The 21,093-nt window shown below is 37.7% G+C and overlaps 1 protein-coding gene across 1 annotated transcript in view; it reads right to left on the reverse strand.

Moving 5' to 3' along the window:
- Nucleotides 1-2,723: 2,723 nt before the first annotated feature.
- Nucleotides 2,724-21,093, reverse strand: part of LRRC49 (leucine rich repeat containing 49) — a 113,726-nt gene continuing 95,356 nt past the window's right edge. Inside the window, 5 exon segments of the mRNA XM_039492163.1 lie at nucleotides 2,724-3,550; nucleotides 7,031-7,184; nucleotides 9,960-10,069; nucleotides 15,062-15,247; nucleotides 16,980-17,217. Of these exon segments, the coding sequence (XP_039348097.1) occupies nucleotides 3,347-3,550; nucleotides 7,031-7,184; nucleotides 9,960-10,069; nucleotides 15,062-15,247; nucleotides 16,980-17,217 (892 nt within the window). The 3' untranslated portion in view covers nucleotides 2,724-3,346.

A 21,093-nucleotide genomic window follows, 5' to 3' on the forward strand; every position in this document is an offset into this window, starting at 1 on the left:
AAGCAATTGCTTAGGGCCTCGAGCAGCTCAAGGGGGACCTCTATTCACTTTTAATTGTGTGTTGTGAGGGGGACAAAAATATTCCTGTGAAGGGCCCCCAAAGAGCTAGCATCAGCTCAGACTACACTGTATCCCTCTAGTCACTTTCAGCTACATTTCAAGGCATTGATATTGATTGAAGATCCTATATTTTGAGTCTCTACAGGTGCTCTGACAGCTGAGGCCTTATCTATATGCAAGAAAAAATGCAAGCTGATTTAGTAAACTAGTGCAACCCCCTAAGTGGCCATTCTTATTTTGGTTTAAGAGTATTTTATCTCAGTTTAGCAGATTTGTAATAGACTTAAGCTAAAAGGAAATAATCCCCGTTTAATCAAAATAAGAGTGTCCACACAGGCTTTTACATTGGCTAAATCACACCTGGGTTCAACTGGTGCAACTTTCTTACGTAGATGAGCCCTAACCATTGAAGTCAGTTGGAGCAGTTGAACTGACAGTCCCTACCTTTAAATGTCTGGAAGCAGCTGGCAGGGTGTTGTCAGGGGATGTCCTTGTACTCTGGAATTTGTCTCTCCCATAAGAGCTCCCCTCAGCTGACTTCTAGGGCAGCATGCACCACACATCTCTGCAGGCTTTTGACTGATGATTTATTTTTCGGGCGGTGGGGGAGGAAGACATTAGACTTTTCTTTTGTGAACTGTTTCTTAAAGTCTCTGTGCCTTGAGAAGCAGTGAAGGATGTATTTTTAATCAATTGAAAAAATACATAAATAATGCAGTTGGCAGGCAATGGTGATGCTAGGTGATAGCCAGGCACATTTCCTTACCAAACGTTTTTTGTCTCCTTAGGGAGCGGTTAAACAGTTTGAAGCAGTGGCAGGGGAGAAGCTGCAGCTTTGCTTGAGAAATTACTAGCTGGCTGCAGGTTAAAACACCGGACTGATTTACTGGAGCCGTGAAAGAGAGGCTGCATTTCTGTCTGTGTATAAACTTTTCTACTGCTTTTAACCATTTTTAAAAAAACGTATTTGTTCTTAGCAGTAACAGGATTTGTATGTATAAAGGGGAAAAGCCTCCCCTTCCTCAGCAGCCATGGAGAGCCCTGGGCATAGTGGAAGCAGTGCAGTTTTGCTCTGTGGAGTCTGGGTATGGCTAGGAGCCTGGGAGCTTGCATAGAGGGTCTCTCTGCAGTCCTGGAGGGGTGAGGATAGGTGGATCTACTCCAAGGACCCCCCCATTACCCTCTCCCAAACAGGGTACAACCAGAGGGGGTACTCAGTTGTGGAGTGTAGAACTGGGGGTGGGGGAGCAGAGACTTTCCTTCCCTCATATCATAAACTATCTGGGCTTGGCACTGGAGACAGGATTTGTCCTACTGAAAATAAAAAACTCTAAAAAAGAACATCCCTCAGTCTCAGTTTACCCATTTCTCTCCCACCAGGAGTCTGGCTAGGGTGACCAGATCACCACACTAAAATATCGGGACACACTGGGGTGCCATCAGCTCCACCCTCAGTCCACCCCCACTCCTCCCAGGCTCCGCCGCCACTCTGCCCTAGGTCCCGCCCCCTCCCTGCTCGGCCCCCCCACTGTACCCTTCCTCATCCCCCGGCTACCGCTGGCTTGGTGCGTCCCTCTGCAGTCCCCCACCCACAGCTCGCCTCCCCGCCTGCCCATCGCTCGCCTCTTCACCCCCCCGCCCACCACTCATCCCTACAGCGCCTACTTCTCCTCTGCCAGGTGGGTGCTCGCCCACCCACCGCCTCCTCCCACCCCTGCACCGCCCTCACCCCGCCCTTATTCCAACCCCCTCCCCCAAGTCCCTGCCCCTGCCTCTTCTCCGCCTTCTCCCCTGAGCGTGCCGCGTATCCGCTCCTCTCCCTCCCTCCTGGAAAGCGCCGCTAAACAGCTGTTAGGTGAGAGGAAGGAGCGAGGACGCAGCGTGCTGGAGAGAGAGGGGAAAAGGAGGCGGGGGGGGGGGGGACTTTGGCAACAATTTTTCCCCGTGGGTGCTCCAGGGCTGGAGCACCCACGGGGTCAGCGTCTCCCTCCTGCTTGCCTCCTTACCTGAATATCGGGACAAACGGTGTCCTGATCATACATTGATCGGGATGCGGGACAAAGGGTTAAATATTGGGACAGTCCCAATTTTATCGAGACATCTGGTCACCCTAAGTCTGGCCATTCTTAACTGCTCAAAAGCCAGGGCCAGTACTGTGAAAACAGTACCAGCAAATGAGGTGCTACACTGTACCTCTGCTGAGAAGATAACTATCTACAGTACATTGTTAAGGCCAATATTTTCAAAGGTATTTAGGTACCTAAACACACAGACAGACACCCAATAGGATTTTCAAAAGTGACTAAGCACATAGGCACTTAATGGGATTGTGCCTATCTGCATCTTTAGGCATATAAATATCTTTAAAAATCCATCCCTAAGCACTTAAAAGGAAACATCGTGTTTCAAGATGGAATTTAATATATTGTTTCCATGTCTCATGTTTCAAAGAATGTGGGGTGAGCTGGAAATTCATCATTTACTAGCCAGAAGGCAGAATAAATTATATAAATATTTTGTATGTATCCTAACAGAACAATGATAAAATTAATCAAAGCCCCCTTATTTTACTTTGGTATTTTACACATTATAGTTCACATTTATACACATATAAAAGAAAAATAATGAAAAATATCTGGAATTAAAACTAGCATCACAGTATGTTTAGTTGAGGATCTTCAATTAGTTTTATTTTGGTAAAATGTACTCCTTTTATAACAATAATGAACTGACAACATGCAGTTTTACAATCCATTGTATTAAATAATATTAAGTCTTAAATGATTAGGGTTAGGGAGTGTAAACATAATAAGTTATTAGCTTCCGCTCATAAAAAAAAACACCAATATTCTGAACTGTGAATATTTTTAATCACAGCAGCAAATAGTCAAAAAGGAAACAACTCAAAAGTGTTCAATAAAAACCATAAGGCAAACATCAGAGTGTAAACCAATGCTTTAGCACTACAGCAATAGCATCAGCAACAACAAAAAGCAAAAGACTTAGTAAACCATAGCACAGTTGTCAAGTTATTTCTATGTCATTACTTTAGCTAAGGATGCACTGTTAGAATTGTATACAAGAAAACTTGTATAAAAGAAAACTTTTGTTTTGAAAACTAGAGAGAGAAACATTAGCTGTAAAAACAGAGCTCATTGAATTTAAAGGCATCCTTTAAAAAGTGTCCTACAGTGATGGTAATTTTATACTCTTTTGTTTTATGTCTTTGTGAAACATAACATACAATACTGACCAATAGCTTGCAAGTCAGCAGGAATCAACTTTGCTATTTTTGATCAGTGATCCGCTGTAGGCAGAGTTTCATGTAGGAATTTTTATTACGTATTTCTATCACTGCATCCCTGACAAGCTCAATGAACATCTGAGGCCACAGCTTCTGCAACGACTCATTTTTCATATTGATGTCAGCAGCTTCTTTCACTAAGTCTTGTATGTATGTCTGGCAAAATTTCTTTCTCTCCTTGATTTCCTGGATGGGAGAACCATTATAGATGACATAAGACATACAAAAAGGGTTAAATAACAATAATGTTTTATTTAAAAGGGCCAAATGAACTTTAATGAATCAAAGAAAATAGCGATCTGCACAAAAACAGAACACTCCATGCTTTTCTCTAACAAATGAATTTAATTGCAAATTGTACAGCCAGTTTTTTTAAACAAATAGGGCCATAGATCCAAGTTTATAACCATTTAACTAACCACCCTCAAACTGTTTTTTCTGAAATTCCATTTGGAAGTAACAGTGTTAACTTTCTCTAACAGAATTGGATTTTTTTGTTGCTGCGGGGGATAGGAGTGATAGCATATTATGCAAACTATTAAATTTTAGACTATTTTTAAATCTAGGCACTGCAAACTCATTTACAGAGAAAAATATCTGTTTGCCTACGTAAAATTTCAAACAGCAGCACAGTAAACTACAGTAGGGAGAAATAAACCGGTCCACATATACCTTTCCATATTTTCTCTGATGTGTGCATTCCGTACATTTTTATCAGTAAACATCAATTTCACCTTTTCTATTGACCATAATTGAAATTTACAGATAGGTAAAATAAGAAAAATGCTGCTTGAGAACCTATTATAGTTTGATTTAAGGATATTTATTTTGTATATTTTGAAATGTGATGTTGGCACATCACATTTCAATGTTTTAATGGTTATAAATCTTTAATGTTTTGAATCTCAACATCTACTGTCAGTAAATAATTATTGTCTGGCCCCCTGTAATTTCTCACAACTGTGAAAATTTAAATCAATAGAAATAAAAAAATGCTAGCAACCCATAATTTCACTCAACTGTGAAAAAGTAAATAAAAAAATTGAAATGAATCCTTAAATATTAATATTTCCACTGAAATTTATAAGAAAATAAACATTGAATTCTGCAAAGCCTATGTACAATATACAATATGCAATGTACAAAACCCACCTGAACTTCTAGAAACTAACTTCATGACAAAAAAATACATTTTGAGCAACTACTGGCACCACATTTTAGTCATTCTTCAATTATACTAATTCTTTTTTATGGAGGATTTCCAGAAAGTGCCATAACAAGTTGTCCTTTGAATAGTTATACTGGTGCTAAATACCTAATCCATCTGATTTACAATACTGTTAAAAACATTAGGTCATGCCTTGGCCCATGAAAATAACACAGACCATTATTTATGGGAGAAAAAGGAGAGTAAATGCTTTCCAGCTGCTTAGTTTGAAAACTTAATAATCAATAAACCTCATCTACTGTCTTCAGTAATTAGGTCTGACTTGTTCACATTTAGTATGTTAGTTTACTGTTAATGTGAAGCGGGAATTGGCAGTTCTTGCCTATCTTGCTTTTCCCTTGTGACAACCAGTAAAATCGGCAGCCACATATGGAATACAGTATTATAATGAAGGATAAGGTGTGAACTACTATACTAGTAACAAAAACACATCTATAGTTTTAATGTAATCACATGAACACCAAAGCATTATTTTATTATTATCCTCTGATTCTGGTAAAGTGCAAACAGGAGTAACTCACTGGCTTACACCATTAATTATTTTAAATTACCTTTACCATTTAGCCATCACTACTACTCCTTTCAAGACTAAACAGCTTTGGTATCTTTAATTTCTCCCATCACACCTCCATGCTATGTCCTTTTTGAGATGAGGTGACCAGAACTCAATGCAATAATCAAGCTGAGTATGTACTATTGATTTACTTACCAGTATAGTGAAGGGATTTATACACCTCATAAACCTGAGGAGTAAGCAAGGGACAAACCTGGGTACTAGAATGTATCTCAGTAGGGACTGGAGACAGCTGCTATTAAAGACTGTCCCCTCAAAAGGAAGAGGAGGGAAAAGATGTTCTTTCGCCCTGCTTAAGGACAGAGGTTTGCAGCCAGAAAAGCAGACCTAGGATGGGCTTGGTTGAAACAAGACAGTCTGTCATTTTATTATTATTTAAATCAGGGCTGCACTAAGATTTCCTCTACCGAGATTTAAACAATTTTTGTCATGGCTCTATTCTGTATTGAACAATACTAACCCCAGTATTGGATCTATAAGGCACTCCACTGTCAACCTTTTCCCAAGCTGGTAATGATCATTTATTATTACTCTGTGTTTCCTATCTCAGTCTTATTTTAACCCGCCACATGTATCTCTCCACATAACTAGGTCTCTACCAGACTCTTGGGAGGCACTGTATTAAAAGCCTGTCTAAATTAAAGGATTCTAACGTGTGAGAGAAATCACTATACCCTTATAAAAGCTGTGCTTATTTATCCCTATCGTATTCCATTATTCTAAGTAGTTTAAAATTCCAGTTTGAATGGTACCAACAAATTGGAGAGAAAATCCAAGTAAGGCTATACTTGCATACTCCATGTACAAGTCCTGCATCCTGAATGTATGATCCAAGTATGTTTCACAGTACGGGTAAGACCCTTTTTTAAGGGGTACAGTGCTGACCACCTTGCCGTCTGGGATAGTTGTTATTTTTATAACGGTAAGCTGAACTGTTTGATCATGTGGTTGAAAAACAAACAAATATGATAAACAGGGATATGTAAGAACTAACACTCCAAAGACACCCACTAAAACTGACATATAATAAAATTTCATGGGTGGTCTTTGTACACAGGGCTAGTAGAAGGCTAAGTTAAAAGGACTGTCTGATGACAATTTCTTGAAATATGCTTAAGTCTGCAATGCAAAAAGTCAGAACTCAGGCCTGGTCCACACTTATAAGGGGGTTCGAATTAGGGTACGCAAATTCAGCTACGTGAATAACGTAGCTGAATTCGAAGAACCCTAATTTGAACCACTTACCCGTCCAGACGCGGCGGGGTTGAAGTCCGCGGCTCCCCCGTCGACTCCACCACCGCCGTTTGCAGTGGTGGAGTACCGGAGTCGACCGCGGCGCTTCCGGAGTTCGAACTATCGCGTCTATATCAGACGCGATAGTTCGAACTCCGAGAAGTCGAACTCGCCGCGTCGACGGGGCAGGTAAGTGAAGACCTACCCTCAGAGAGGGAGCTCACAAGCAGAGCAGAACTAGACTGAGAGCCTAGGAGTGCCGAAGGAATGACAAGGATTGCCCTTGGCTGAAGTCAGTGGGAGCCATGCTGGCACATCTGAAAGCAGAAATTGGTCTATATACTTATTTTTAATAAAACATTATTTATTTTTAACTGTATTAGATTATTAAAATTTACAGATTTTTCATGGCACCATTGCTATAATATGGATGTTAGTCACTGGGTCCCAGAGAAGTCTGGAAGTACCCTGTAAACTCTTTCAGTTGGTGAAAGTGAATAACATTATTTCAGGCAAATAAAATATAGGAAAACTGATTAAAAATTAAATAAGCCACCCAAAAGAAAAAATATATATTTGTAATGTTTCAGAGTATATGATCTTCACAGGATCCTCAAACGAACACGTTTACCTCAAGCTTTTCTGTATGAAGCTCCCTTGTGGTATAATTCAGTATAGCTCGACTTGCATTTTCTCCTCCAACTCTTCTGTCGTCATTACTTTCTTCACTGACAATCCCAGATTTCTTCCCCTTTGCCTCTAGCATATAACAGAATTGTTTCTTCCTGTAGAACGACAGTAAAAAGATTTACAGATTTAATTATCTGAGGCTTTATTAAAGCGCAAATGCTTTTCAGTGTTTTTATGTAACACCCCCCCTCTTTTTTTTTTTTTGGTTGCTTTGAACATTGAGTTTAGGAGTTTTTGGTTTATTGCATCCTGCAGCCTTGATATATACAGAAGGTCCCAGAGATATCCATCCATTATTTTGTCCCATCACAACTGCAGACTATTAAGACAAATGCTTGTTTTGACACATACCATAACAGGGCTCCAAAATGGAAAAAAAACATACAACTTAAGAAAAGTACTTAAAGTAAAAGTACTCATAGAAATCTAAAAATACAATTGAAACTTCTTTTCCACAAACTTTTAAACACCTTTTATTTTACAATGTCAAAACTGTTAATTGTCATATATTTCAACTATGAAACACCCATTAAAATTATTTCTGTGTCTCTAGTACGTAACTCAGTAAGCGCTGCCCAACACATGACACTGGAATCAGATAAACAGTACACTTATATGTATGGACATCTTCGATCATGTCCTATATCAGCTCCCTATTAACAGAAATGCATATATATAGTGCATTATATTCCCAAGGACTTTGTTCAACTTGTATGACTACATTCTATTTGTGAATCAAGAAGAAAGTGCTCAATATTTCTGCAATGTACAGAAAAATTTATGGTTTTTTAGTAATTTTATACAGTGGGATCTGTTTAATATTTGTCATTTTACTTATAAAGGGATTTTCATAAGAGTATGTTAACCCATGTGTTCTGGCCAAATTCTTATTAATTATATTTTGCCTACATAAGTTTCAACTGTCTTTGCTTTCTGTCCTAAAATTTCTAACCAGTATTGCTGTATATTGTTAAATAGATGCTTAGGAGACCGCAGTTCAGTGGTGAGTGAAGAAATCCATATTTTTATATGACATTAGAGATCTCTTTTAATTACCTTGCAGGCTCTCTAGCGAGGCTTAATAAATGTTCGCTAAGTACTTTGAGATCCTTGGAGGAAGCAGTAAAAGTGTAAAGAATTATTTGTATATTGTAAATGTGAAAACAACAGTACATGACGGAACAGATCTTCAGGAAATAAATGTAGGCAAACCTACTTCTGCTTGTGACAGAAATGCTATGGAGAAGTGGAACAAAACAAAATAATGTAAGTAAAAGTATCTTTCTTCCAAAACAAAACATTTCTCATGGTTTAAGTAAGCAATATATATTTGGTAGTAACATATGCCAACAAATATCTGCAGGGTTGGGGACATAAAGGGAAGCAGCTGCCCCACTCATGAAGACAGGAACAGTTCAGCTGGTCACCCAGTAAAACGCTGTAGTGGGTAAGTTGTGGGGGACAAGGCTGGAGGCAGCACTTTTTGGGGCACAAGCAATGCATGGGAGAGCAAGACTCCATGTGAGCTTAGCACAGGAAGTGCCGGTATGTTATAGAGATGTAGGGGGTTGCACGACAGCAGTACTAGGGAGTGGAACTAGTTGGACTGGTTGTCCCTGAGAAAATATTGCAAAATCTTCAGTGTAAATTTCCTAAGGAGATGTGGACTCGTTAAGGTCCAAACAGTAACAGGCTTCACACCCCAGTACTTTCATGGATTCCAAGAGAAGAGCTCAGTGGACACTTACATTGTGGACCTTTTAAATGCCATCACCTCTAGCATTCCCTAACTCCATTCCACTCCTACACTGCTTCTCTTAACATCCTCTGCTGATTCCCCACATCTGTTTCCTTTTTATTCTCATCCCCTGCATTCTCCTCTTTTCCACATTGCCCTGTCTGTATTCCACCCACCCCGTCAGCTTTCTGCCCCAGGCAATTTAAGCATTTTAAAATTAAATGTTTATATTTCTGAACATTAAAAAATTATAGAAGTGGACCAGAAGAAAGCACATGAGCCTGATGGGAATAAGAGTTAAGACAATAAAAGCACTGGCTTTTGTGGAACAAGAGAAGCAGGCAAGGAACCTCATTCTCCCTTCAGACCTGGCCTGCACACCCCCCCCCCCACAAGATTTGGAAGGTATCCAGTGTCAGAAAGGCTATGGAGTACTAATTCTGACCTGGGCTCATCCCAGTCTCCCTGCTCTGAGACTTGAGCAAGGAGAGTTCAGATCAGAGTGGGTGCTCTGCAGCTGCATGTGCTAAGTAGCACTCACTGAGTGTCCTAAACCAACCAAACCTGCAGTCTCTCCTGTGTAGTCCCCAGTGAAGAACTATCAACAGTTTTCATAACCGGTAAAATGCAGGAAGTAAGATCAAACTTGGCCTTATACAAGCCAATATGAAATTTACTTTTGCTCTTCTTCATTATGTTAATATAATACTCCAAACAGTCTAATTGTATGTGTAAGGAATTACTGTTGGTCTGAATAAATATAGGTCAAGCCTGTAAGTATTTCTAGTGCACACTTAGAGTACAAGATCTTTGAAACTATGAGCCACTGAAATACAAAGTGGCATCTCCCTCTGTGATTATTTTCTGTATCATCCTAGAAGTTCACTGCACATATCAAATTGTAATTGAGCTTTTTGTGTGTTTTCTCTATTAAGTACTTTATTTTATAAAAAAATGAAAATCAAGTTCTTTTTGAAAAAACTGATTGATTAATCTAACCTAACCAAAAGGAAGGGTGGACTGATTTAACTGTTAACTTAATTCTTAACGCACTTATACAAACAAAATTATGGTAAAAATATAATTTCTATGGCTATAAAAAACGTTTAAACCATTTAAAATAACTTTTTACCTTGATTCTCCAAGTAGCGAAAGCAGGCGATACTGAGGCAATTCAGAAGATGCTACATGTGCAAGAATGCCAAAGAGCCTTTCAGCCATTACTATATCATTTTGAGTAACCTGTGAAAAAAAATAGAAATGGAAAATTTTTACAAATAGTAAGACCTACTCATGTTCAGAAATGACCAGCACAAATCAAATCAGTTAAAATATGTGCTATAAAACACTGCATACCAGAGATATTCCAGGCATATTTAAGGAAAGGAAACAATATATCCCTACGACTTTTTCAAAATTTAGATTTACTTTTATTGGCATCTTCAATATATTCAAAGAGCAATCACACAAGTTACTTTTGCTTGTATTACTTATTATTTTCTACCAACTCTGGAAACTTTGATGCATACAATCTGATATTCTGTGTTTCAAGATACTGCTCATTAAATGATCAGTTCTTCCACCCTGAGTGTTCCAGCCCAAACAGGTTAATTCTTTACCATGTTGCATAAATTTACAGAGATATAATAGAAAAGTTTCTGATCCAGTTGTGATGCAGAAGTGAAAGGTCTCTAAGCACTTAGCTGATGGAAGATAAGCCATGGTCTCTGTGACTTTGGCAGCACTATGGGACAGTCTTTACTGAAAGATTTTTTTTTTCGGTAAGGGCTAACTGGCTGGCCTTTCCCAGTCCAGTAAAATTATTTCTTCCCCTAATACTTTACTTTCCTAAACATGAACTATACTGTTGCTCCAGCATAAAATTACAGCTGTGTCTTTAAGATAATTTCAAACTGTTGATGAAATGACACCATGTACTTCAAAGCCCAATTCTTTTCCCCTCCAAACTCTCTAATGATGCTCACCCCTCCCGACATCTAAATAAAATCTATTCAATTTCAAATAAAAAATGAGCAACACAAACATTCCCCTTGTCTGATGTCTTCTTTCCCAGCATCGTGTTATGTTACTGTAAAATTCCCCAAGGCAGTCAGTGTGTGCTATATGCAAACGTTAAATAAGAATGCTATTCTTCAGTGAAACCTCTAGTGTGTTCTTGGTACCATTTATCACCAAAGGATGCAATGGTAACAGCACTTAGGGAACTACAAATGCATTATCAATGCTCCTTACTAGCATATAATGTCAAGAAAATATGCATACACAATACTCATTAAATCTACCCTGTCATTTGCAAACTATACATCTTTGCTGCTAAATGTCTTGTAAAGTTCCACAATTAAATGTGCACTGGTTTGTTATGTTGTCCAGGGGTTTGTCAAGATTAGGAAAATTTACACTTGTGAAACTACATTAAAAGAGGGTTGGGCACTTCACGGCCAGCCCATATAGTAGGCTGAGGCCTGGGAGTACAGACCATTTGTTGTGGGGAGCTGGTTAGCACACAGCTCTTCTCTCAAGTGTGGGTTTGGCTCGTGGATAAGTTTCATGGCTTTTCTTTCAAACCTGAGTTTGTTGACAGAGCATTCTGGAAGGCCTAATTACTTAGACTTTTCTGAGGAGTTGTGGGATAAGCAGGGAGGATTTATTTTATATTTTATTATTGCAGGCTGAAGAACTCTTTAAAACCTAAAAACATGTTTGCACTTTAAATGGTGCAGTAAATGTTGCATGAAGATACAACATTTAAATACATACATAGCATAAATTGACAAGCAAGCTTTTAAAAGCCATATTCAGTCTTACAAATCCAAACTTTTTAACAGGCACCTTTTAAAAGAGTTCATGATCAGTAAATTTAAAGGAGAAAAAAACAACTTTATACTGTGCTACTTATTTTATTTCAAAATGTTCTCCTGGGGTTATTTATGTTTAAGAAAAAGTCCACCCAAAATAGTATTAGAAGTTTAATGACTTGTTTTCTTTTTAAGATATAGCACAATTAAAAGGAGACATTTTTGCTTTCTAGTTTCCTCCCCGTGGGAGCTTTTAGTTCAGTTTAGCTCTTTAACCCTCTCTTCCTATGTTGCATGAGTAATGTGTGCTGGATACAGCTAAAAAAAGAGTAAATTATAGAGTTCAAATTTCTATATACTTTATTAGTTATCTGATACAGTCAATTAAAAACAAAATATAATGATCAATTTAAAATACTAGACATTTAATGTACGATTTCTCATAAGATTTTTACAGTGTAATTATTTAAGTTTCTGGTAGATATTTTGTTAATGAGAAATATGGATAAACAAATATAACTACTGCACTTTAACTTCTCAACATCCATAGGTACAACTTTTTGGAATTACACTCTATATAGACAGCTCAAATCACTGTAATCCTGAAATTGGTATAATCATTTACACAAATGCAAAGTGAGATTTCAGTCCTACAAGGTGTTGAACATCCTGGCCATGATCCCACAAAACACTTAACTGTAAAGCACCTGACTAATCTCATGCTTAAATTTAAGTATGTATTTAAGAGTTGTATCAGGGCTATAGTTCTCAGCACCTTGCTTGACTGAGCCCTTGGTGCACGACAGATGTATAATTTATCCAGATCAGATGGTAGCTTTTACACCCACTTTGCACTGGTGCAAATGGGTACACAAGGTGCTGATGTGTACCAGTATTAATGTACTCCCTTTCTTTGCACTTTGAACAATGATTTTGTGTAAGAGGTAAAAAATCAAGGATTCCATTTCATGGAGTGGTGATGAAGAAAATATTTGAGATTTTATGTATATGCTGTTCCTGGAGTTAAAAAATACTATATAAATAATAATGTGCTGTACTAAAACCAGCTGTCAAGTATGCTTATATATATATTAGGGCTGTCGACTAATCGCAGTTAACTCACGCGATTAACTCAAAAAAATTAATTACAATTAATCGCAGTTTTAATCGCACTGTTAAACAGAATACCAATTGAAATTTATTAAATATTTTTCTACATTTTAATATATATTGTATTCTGTGTTGTCACTGAAATCAAAGTGTATATTATTTTTATTACAAATATTTGCACTGTAAAACTGATTAACAAAAGAAATAGTATTTTTCAGTTCACCTCCTACAAGTATTGTAGTGCAATCTCTTTATCGTGAAAACGCAACTTACAAATGTAGTTTTTTTTTGTTACATAACTGCACTCAAAAACAAAAAAAACGAAAAACTTCAGAGCCTACAAGTCTACTCAGTTCTACTTCTTGTTCATCCAATCGCTAAAAACAAGTCTGTTTACATTTGCAGGAGATAATGCTGCCCTCTTCTTATTTACGTCACCAGAAAGTGAGAACAGGCATGTGCATGGCACTTCTGTAGCCGGCATTGCAAGATATCTACGTGCCAGATATGCTAAACATCAGGGCCGGCTCCAGGCACCAGCATTCCAAGCTGGTGCTTGGGGCGGCAATCTGCAAGCGGCGGAAGTCCCTGTTGTTTTGCCCCCAAGCAGCGCGCCGAATTGCCGCCACGGACAGCGGGGGCAGTCCGTGCACCGTTAGGGTGGCAGGCGTGTTTCCGTGGTGGCGGCAATTCGGTGGCAGCTTCTATGTTTAGCTGTCTGCGGCGGCTTCAGCTAAACATAGAAGCTTCCGCCAAACTACTGCCACCGTGGAAACGCGCCTGCCGCCCTAAGGGCACACGGACTGCCCCCACCGCCCACGGCGGCAATTCGGTGCGCTGCTTGGGGCGGCGAAAACTGTAGAGCCGGCCCTGCTAAACATTCATATGCCCCGTCATGCTTCCATGCTGATGACGCTTGTTAAAAAAATAATGCGTTAATTAAATTTGTGACTGAACTCCTTGGGGGAGAATTGTATGTCCCCTGCTCTGTTTTATCTGCCTTCTGCCATATATTTCATGTTATAGCAGTCTCAGATAATGACCTAGCACATGTTCATTTTAAGAACACTTTCACTGCAGATTTCACAAAATGCAAAGAAGGAACCAATGTGAGATTTCTAAAGATAGCTACAGCACTCAACCTAAGGTTTAAGAATCTGAGAGGGATGAGGTGTGGAGCATGCTTTCGGAAGTCTTAAAAGAGCAAAATTCCAATGCAGAAACTACAGAACCCGAATCACCAAAAAAGAAAATCAACCTTCTGCTGGTTGAAGCATGACGAGACATAAATCTTTAGAGCATCTGGCATGTAAATATCTTGCAATGCCAGCTACAACAGTAGCATGAGAACGCCTGTTCTCACTTTCAGTTGACACTGTAAACCAGAAGTGGGCAGCATTATCTCCTGCAACTATAAACAAACTTATTTGTCTGTGATTTGCTGAACAAGGAGTAGGACTGAGTGGACTTGCAAGGTCTAAAATTTTATATTGCTTTATTTTTGAATGCAGGTTTTGGTTTTTTACATAATTCTACATTTGTAAGTTCAACTTTCATGATAAAGAGATTGCATTACAGTACTTGTATTGGGTGAATTGAAAAATACTATTTCTTCTGTTTTTTACAGTGCAAATACATGTAATAAAAATAAATATAAAGTGAGCATTGTATCCTTTGTATTCTGTTTTGTAATTGAAATCAATATATTTGAAAATGTAGAAAACATCCAAAATATTCAAATAAATGGTATTCTATTATTGTTTAACAGTGCGATTAATCACAGTTATTTTTTTTAATCGCTTGACAGCCCTAAATACATATATTCAGTGCCAATATTTAAAATCCTTTCAAACATATTATAATAAACCAGAGAAAAACTTGTTACAAGAAACTGAAGAGGTGAAGTGTCTGAATTCTTTAAAATTAAAAAAAATAATACAAATAGACACATTGATTTGTGTTTCTTTATCATATGTACTCAGGAATAGGGTTGAATTGTCTTTTCCAATTACCAAGAGCTATAGGAACAAAGGTATTTTGGGGGGGCTACATAAGTAAAAATAACAGATTTAGTTTGACAAATGCAGAGCAAAGTAAATTATGTGGGGAAGTATATTTACATCTTTTTTACTTCTGTATTAGAATGAATGGAGTGGCTCTATTAATTTTATTAATATATAATCAATATAAATTTATGAAATAAGAATCTGTTCTTTCCATTAATGAGCATTCATTTTATAGGAATACTTTTGAGAGGGAAGTTACACGTTCTTTGTATTCCTAAAAAAAAAATATTACTTCCTCTTACCTCAGTTCCATTTATCTTCTGCAGATTAAAATGGTTCAGTCTAAACAGAACATAGTATTTCCAGAGAGTAAAGTTGACAACTGGATTTCCCTGAGGATCAACTGTCAACTGTTCAATGCGACGCACCTGTGCTAATGCATTAAACTGCTGCATCATGACAATATTTGTCTCCTTAAACTTCAGGTGCTGTAACAAAAAAACAGACATGAACTATGTTATATTTACTGAGAAGGACACATAATAGTAAGGCAACACAACTGTGTTACAGACATCAAGCTCAGTGTTAGATCAGCTCCATTCCATGCTACTTCAATTCTCCTTAGACATGAATAACCAGCTCTTGGGCCCATCTAAGCAACTGGGCTCACTTGATGTGTAGAGCTTTTAATACTTCTTCAAAACAATGTGACACATGATGCCTTCCCCTCTTTAAAAAGAAGCCCTCTCCCTTTTGTATCCAATATATTAAAATAAAAACTAGAAAATAAAATAAGAGATCTTAGTGATACAGACATCTGGTGGTCTCAGAGTGGGAAAACCTTAGCATTTACAATCTTCTTCACTTGAAAGAGTAAGTGCACAGTCATAGCTTGTCTGTATTCTTTATGAAAAAAATGATGAAAATTAATCGAGTGAGTATTAAAGCATGTAAAAATACAATAGGCGTTAATTGGGTTGTACGTTTTCAGCAAGGTGTGACCATAACTTTTTCAAGTATGTATAATGCTATGGTCACTTAATACAGACACTTAGCCGTAACTGTTTTGACTAAGTTATAGGTGTATAGGATTCAATTCCCCAGTTTTTTGGATGATTGGTTTAATCACACATTTATTATACCATCATTGTGATTCCTTGGGTTTAAATTGGGTCATTAGCAATAAGAGAGGCAAAACCCCATGCCCCTCTGTAGAAGTGTTGCAACAACAAGATTTGCTTAAACTTTGCAAAGAAAGAAAAGAATGAGATATTTCTACATTGCAAGCAAGGAAATAAGCAAGAAATATTTTGAGTATGTAGAGTTTGATTGCTTCCTGGTTGTACCAGCTGTACAGGTCATAGAATCGCTCAATTATTCTGCTCCTTCCAAGCACCCCTAAAAGGAGACCACGATGAGCCTGATAGCAGAATGAAATTTTGAGGGGTTAAAAACCTTTGCTGGGATTTTGAATTCGTAGCTGGAAATACCTGCCTGAACTGAAGCAAGGTATGCTCAATTAAGCTCAGAACCTTCCAAAAAAGAGCATGGGGTATCTTTATGAGAAGGAGAGACAGAGGTTTGTTGACCAGAAACCAAGACAGGGAACTATGAAGGCACATGAGCCTACCTGTTGATACTGTTCTAGTTAGTTTTATGTTATTTGCTTTGATTTTACAGACCCACATTGCCTGGAGGGAATGTGGCCAGAGACTTTGCACATTTAGTTTTTTCGGTTGAGCAAGAACCACAGAACTCCAGAGAGTTCTTTGCTTAACCAGCACCACCTCTGACCTCTCTGTTGCCAGCTGTTCAGATGCTTGCCTTGATACACAAACAAATACTTCTTGATACATGGAAATAATGGATCAACAATGTAAAAGTATTGTATTTCCATCTCACAATTTAGCAACCCTTTTCTATTTTATGAAGGGCCAAAAGAAATGTTTGTGTCAGAAATAAATTTCCAACCTAAGAGGAATCCCTCAATTCCCTTTGAGAATTCTGACTCAAGTCTCTTGCTCAATCAAGAAGGCCTTATCAAGTCAAAAGTACAATATAGACAAAACTGAAGAGTTATACAAATAACCCAAATTCATATACATAAGTGATAATGGGCTGAAAACTAAAGGTTACTTGACCAAAATAAGGTGTTAATAAAGATCATCCATATATTCTGTGGCTATTCAGATTGCTGAAGTCTCAGAGAAAATGTCTTACCGCAGAATTAGGAAATCTGATCTTCAGTTTTGGTAGCACTTGAACAATTTCATCAAATTCTATGAACATAAAGGAGACTGTGATGACAGTTCCAGCTGTTTGAACGCTCCAGTTTCGATCCAGGGATTCCAGAGCTCCAGAACCATACAAGTAAAGAGTGTCTCCCTCCACTTCGACTAAATGAGAATCGAGGACAGATAAGCCTTGTACAGCATTGCTCAGTATTGTGTCAAGAGACCTGTGAGGGGAAATAAACAGATGTAATATAAAAGAGAAGATATCTTTTGGGGCATTTGATTGAAGTGAATATTAATATTCGAGAAGTCCTACACTTTACACCAAAGCCTAACCTCTCAAAAATATCCACAATTTTGGGTTTCCAACTTGAGACACCTAGACCCTGATTTTCAGAGATGCTATAAATGCCATCAAATAATGTGGATGCACAGTATCACTGGAGCTGGGCACCCCAACTCTGTGGCACCCAAAATTAGCAATCATTTTAAAATTGTGGCTCAAGTGTTTGACTATTTTGTATTGGTTTTGATTGCTACAAACAAAACTTCAATGAATGCATTTGCTCAAATGCCTTTACATTCAAATTCAGGGAACAAAACTAAGGACTCGACCTGTAAAATATACCCAACATGAATAATTTCTCATGCAACTAATCCCGTTACATTGGTAATTGTTTGCAGGATCAAAGCCTGTTTTAAGATCAAACACAAAGACTACAAAACCAAGGAAACAGGGATAATAATGCTATTAACCAAAAATGTTGAATAAATAGTTTCATTTTTTCTTATAAATTGCATCATTCACCACTTAAAAACCCTATGCCATGTCTTCTGACCAAGACATTACTTGACTTAAAGATGAGAATACTAAGTCATTGCCTACACATCTTGGGTCTTATTGACCCGATTTAATTCTGTGGGACTGGAAGCAAGGATGACTTCTTAACAGCCTAAGGCTCTAGATTAATTTAATATTAAAAACAGTGAATCCAACTCTATGACTAACTACAATCTTAAGTCACACACAGATGGGAAAATGGCTTGCTAAAAGTATTTTCTACTTACAACTATTCTTTAGGGGCCTGATTCAAAGCCCATTGAAATCAGTAGGAAAACTTCCATTAAATTCTATGCCACAGAATTTATGGGCTTTAGAATAGGCCTCAGAGTGATGGTCACCCAGCTCCAGGCTTGGTTTTGGGGTTTTCCCCCCTTGACCCAACTTGTCATATTGAAGCAACAATATGTCAAGGTGCTGTAGACAGCCATTTATAGGTTTCAGATAGAAAAAAAAACAACAACACTGATTCTTCCAGGGACCATCACTTAGGCCTGGTTTATTTCTACCAAGCAAGAATCATTTTTACCCAACAGGGCATTTTCTTAGCCCTGCAGTAAGACAATCTGTGTCTGCTATACACACAGGCCACACATTTCAACTAGATCCTTACCCTGATAGGGCGTGGTTATTGCTCCTTAAAAAGAGCCTGTCAAAACCTCTTTTGATTGACCAGAACTACTCAATTTTTGAAGATCAGCCAGACACTTAAGTCTAATAGCCTCACAACTTTCCCAGCTTCTTCTGGCCTGAAGGAAATCTAACATTTTAAAGTGACTAATTCTGGTGGTATTAAAATAAATTATAGCCCAGACCCATAGCTGGAAGAACTCCCTTTTTTTTCTTCCCAACTAATCAGCATCAAACATGCTAACTTCTGGAGAAGTAGGGCTCAATTTTTCACAAACTATACGTTGGCTCACTACTACTAAATAAATTTTTTTAAAGGTCTTGTACAGCTGTGTTGAATTGTCTTCAAAGATAATATATCAAATTCCAACTGTGAGTTTTCTCTGCTAGATATCTTCATTTATTGTAAATCTTCATTTCTCTTGAGAGACAGTGTATCATTCTGAGAAAGAAGATGAAGAATTGAACTGGACATATCTTTCACTCTAACATTCACCTATATGAGTAGAGACAATTGCTTTTTGTCCATCTCCAAAAGCATTTTTGACTTTCTTCCACTTTTACAGCAGTCAGACTCCAGATATGCAACTGTGACCTCTCCCCTTTGACTATTAGAACTAACTGCAAAAAAATTTGATGAAACTTTCTGTGTTGAAAAATTCCATTTTGTTGAAAAATTAACTAGGAACATTTCTCAGGACCAAGATTTTTTTTATTTTATTTTTTTGGGGAGAATGAAGGGATGTGTGTCGGGGGGGGGCGGCGGCGGACACACGACAGAGACACACTGACTCTACAGCTGAACTGTTAGGGCATGGATATTGGAGACCCAGATTCAAGTCCCGTCTTCAAATCAGGCAGGGCAAGGATTTGAGCCTCTGTCTCCCACTTCCCAGGTGACTTCCATAACCATCAGGATGTACGTGTGAGTGAGTGTGAGTGAGGAAATTCAGAAGATCTCCTGTTTATCCCAATGTGGAACAAAAACAAATTTCAAAATACTGAAATATTTTGCAAAACAGAATTGCTGTTTTCTGGCTAGCCTTACTGACTATTCAATTTTAGCAAAGAGCATAAGAGAAAGAACTTTTAGAGAAACAGAACAGCTGACTGGTTTGATCAGGTAAGAGGGTTTATACCTCACACTATCACCCTCCACACCAAAGCCAACTGCTGCAGTTTATCACAGTGACATGGATTCAGAAGCATCTCCACTCTCATTGCATTATTTAATTACCTACTGGCCAGATAAAGGATAAAAATGTTTCCTTCACTGACTGGGCTGGAAGAAATGTTCTTGTTTTGTAGAGGAAAGAGAATATTAAGATTTATAAAAATAAAACAGAAATTCAAAATGAAAAAAGTGGCTGAACAGCTTAAAACTCACTCAGGTGGGAGTCCCGTAAATTGGTACTAGGCATACAGAGGGAGAGATCAGTCTTTAGTGCCTAGATCACCAATACAAAAAGTTAAGACACCCAGAATTGCATGAAGACATTCTAAAAGGTGCAGATAAAGTTTGCTTTGTTTGAATGTTTAGTATAATTTGACATTTTTGTAATTTTTAAAAAAAAAAGCAGTATGATTTCTACAACACTGATTTTACAAATTTAAATGACAACTTACAAAATAGCATGAAAGTTTATTTTATACATTGTATTTTATTATAATAGGTTTGGCTAAAAAAAGTCACAACATTCATAGTCAGGAAATTACCAAAAATAAACCAACTTCACAACCAGTATCCAATGTAAGTAAAGAAAATATTACACCAAGATCTTTCCTACAACTGCATGGAAAACATTTTTTAAGTTCTATTAAAGAAGAGTCTTCTCAAGCAGTCCAAACAGTGAATCCATTAACATATTAATGTTAATCTGCTGCAGCTGTAATATTTTGCATCTTGTATTGATTAAGATATAATTTGCACAAGTGATTTAGAATTAGGATAGAGGACTTTGTTCCAACTTGTTACCCACTGAATTTTAAAATGAGAGGGACCTTGATTTGTGTAAAAGTAATTTCTGGTGATCAATAAATCAGCACCTCCTATGGTTATGAGGCAGTACATACTTAAAACATGCAGACTCACCACTTTACTCACTCCCTGCTTTAATCTTAAAATAGCTGATATATGGATATTCTACAGCTATGTTGGATATGCTGTCGAATTACTATATTAAATACCCCGGCTGTACATGGCAATATCAATATCAGGATACAATAATGTTTGAACAAGGTGTCTAATGCTAACAGTGGTATTTTAATGAAGTTTTGAGATGTTTGGTTAGAGAAGCAATCTAATAAATCCAGTTATTTAGCTATAGTGGTGGTTAGCTAGTTAGATAGCAACAAAAAAAATAAAAATAAAAAAATAGCAGCATTGCATCTGGAAAGCAGAATTATACTTCAAACATTTTGTGGTCACACAACTGAGAAACAGAGTCAAAACTCCAAGCAAAGGAAGTGTGGGAGTGGGAAATCATTTGGCAATCATTGATATAATTCTAGAATAGAGACTGGAACATTTTTGTAAATTACCAGCTGAAGGATCTATGGGTTAGTGGCAAATAGCTGCAGAAATCTGGGACCGGGGACAGCAACTCTGGATGGTAAAACTATTGTTCAT

The sequence above is a fragment of the Mauremys reevesii genome, linkage group 10, assembly GCF_016161935.1.
Source record: "Mauremys reevesii isolate NIE-2019 linkage group 10, ASM1616193v1, whole genome shotgun sequence".
Lineage (NCBI taxonomy): Eukaryota > Metazoa > Chordata > Testudines > Geoemydidae > Mauremys > Mauremys reevesii.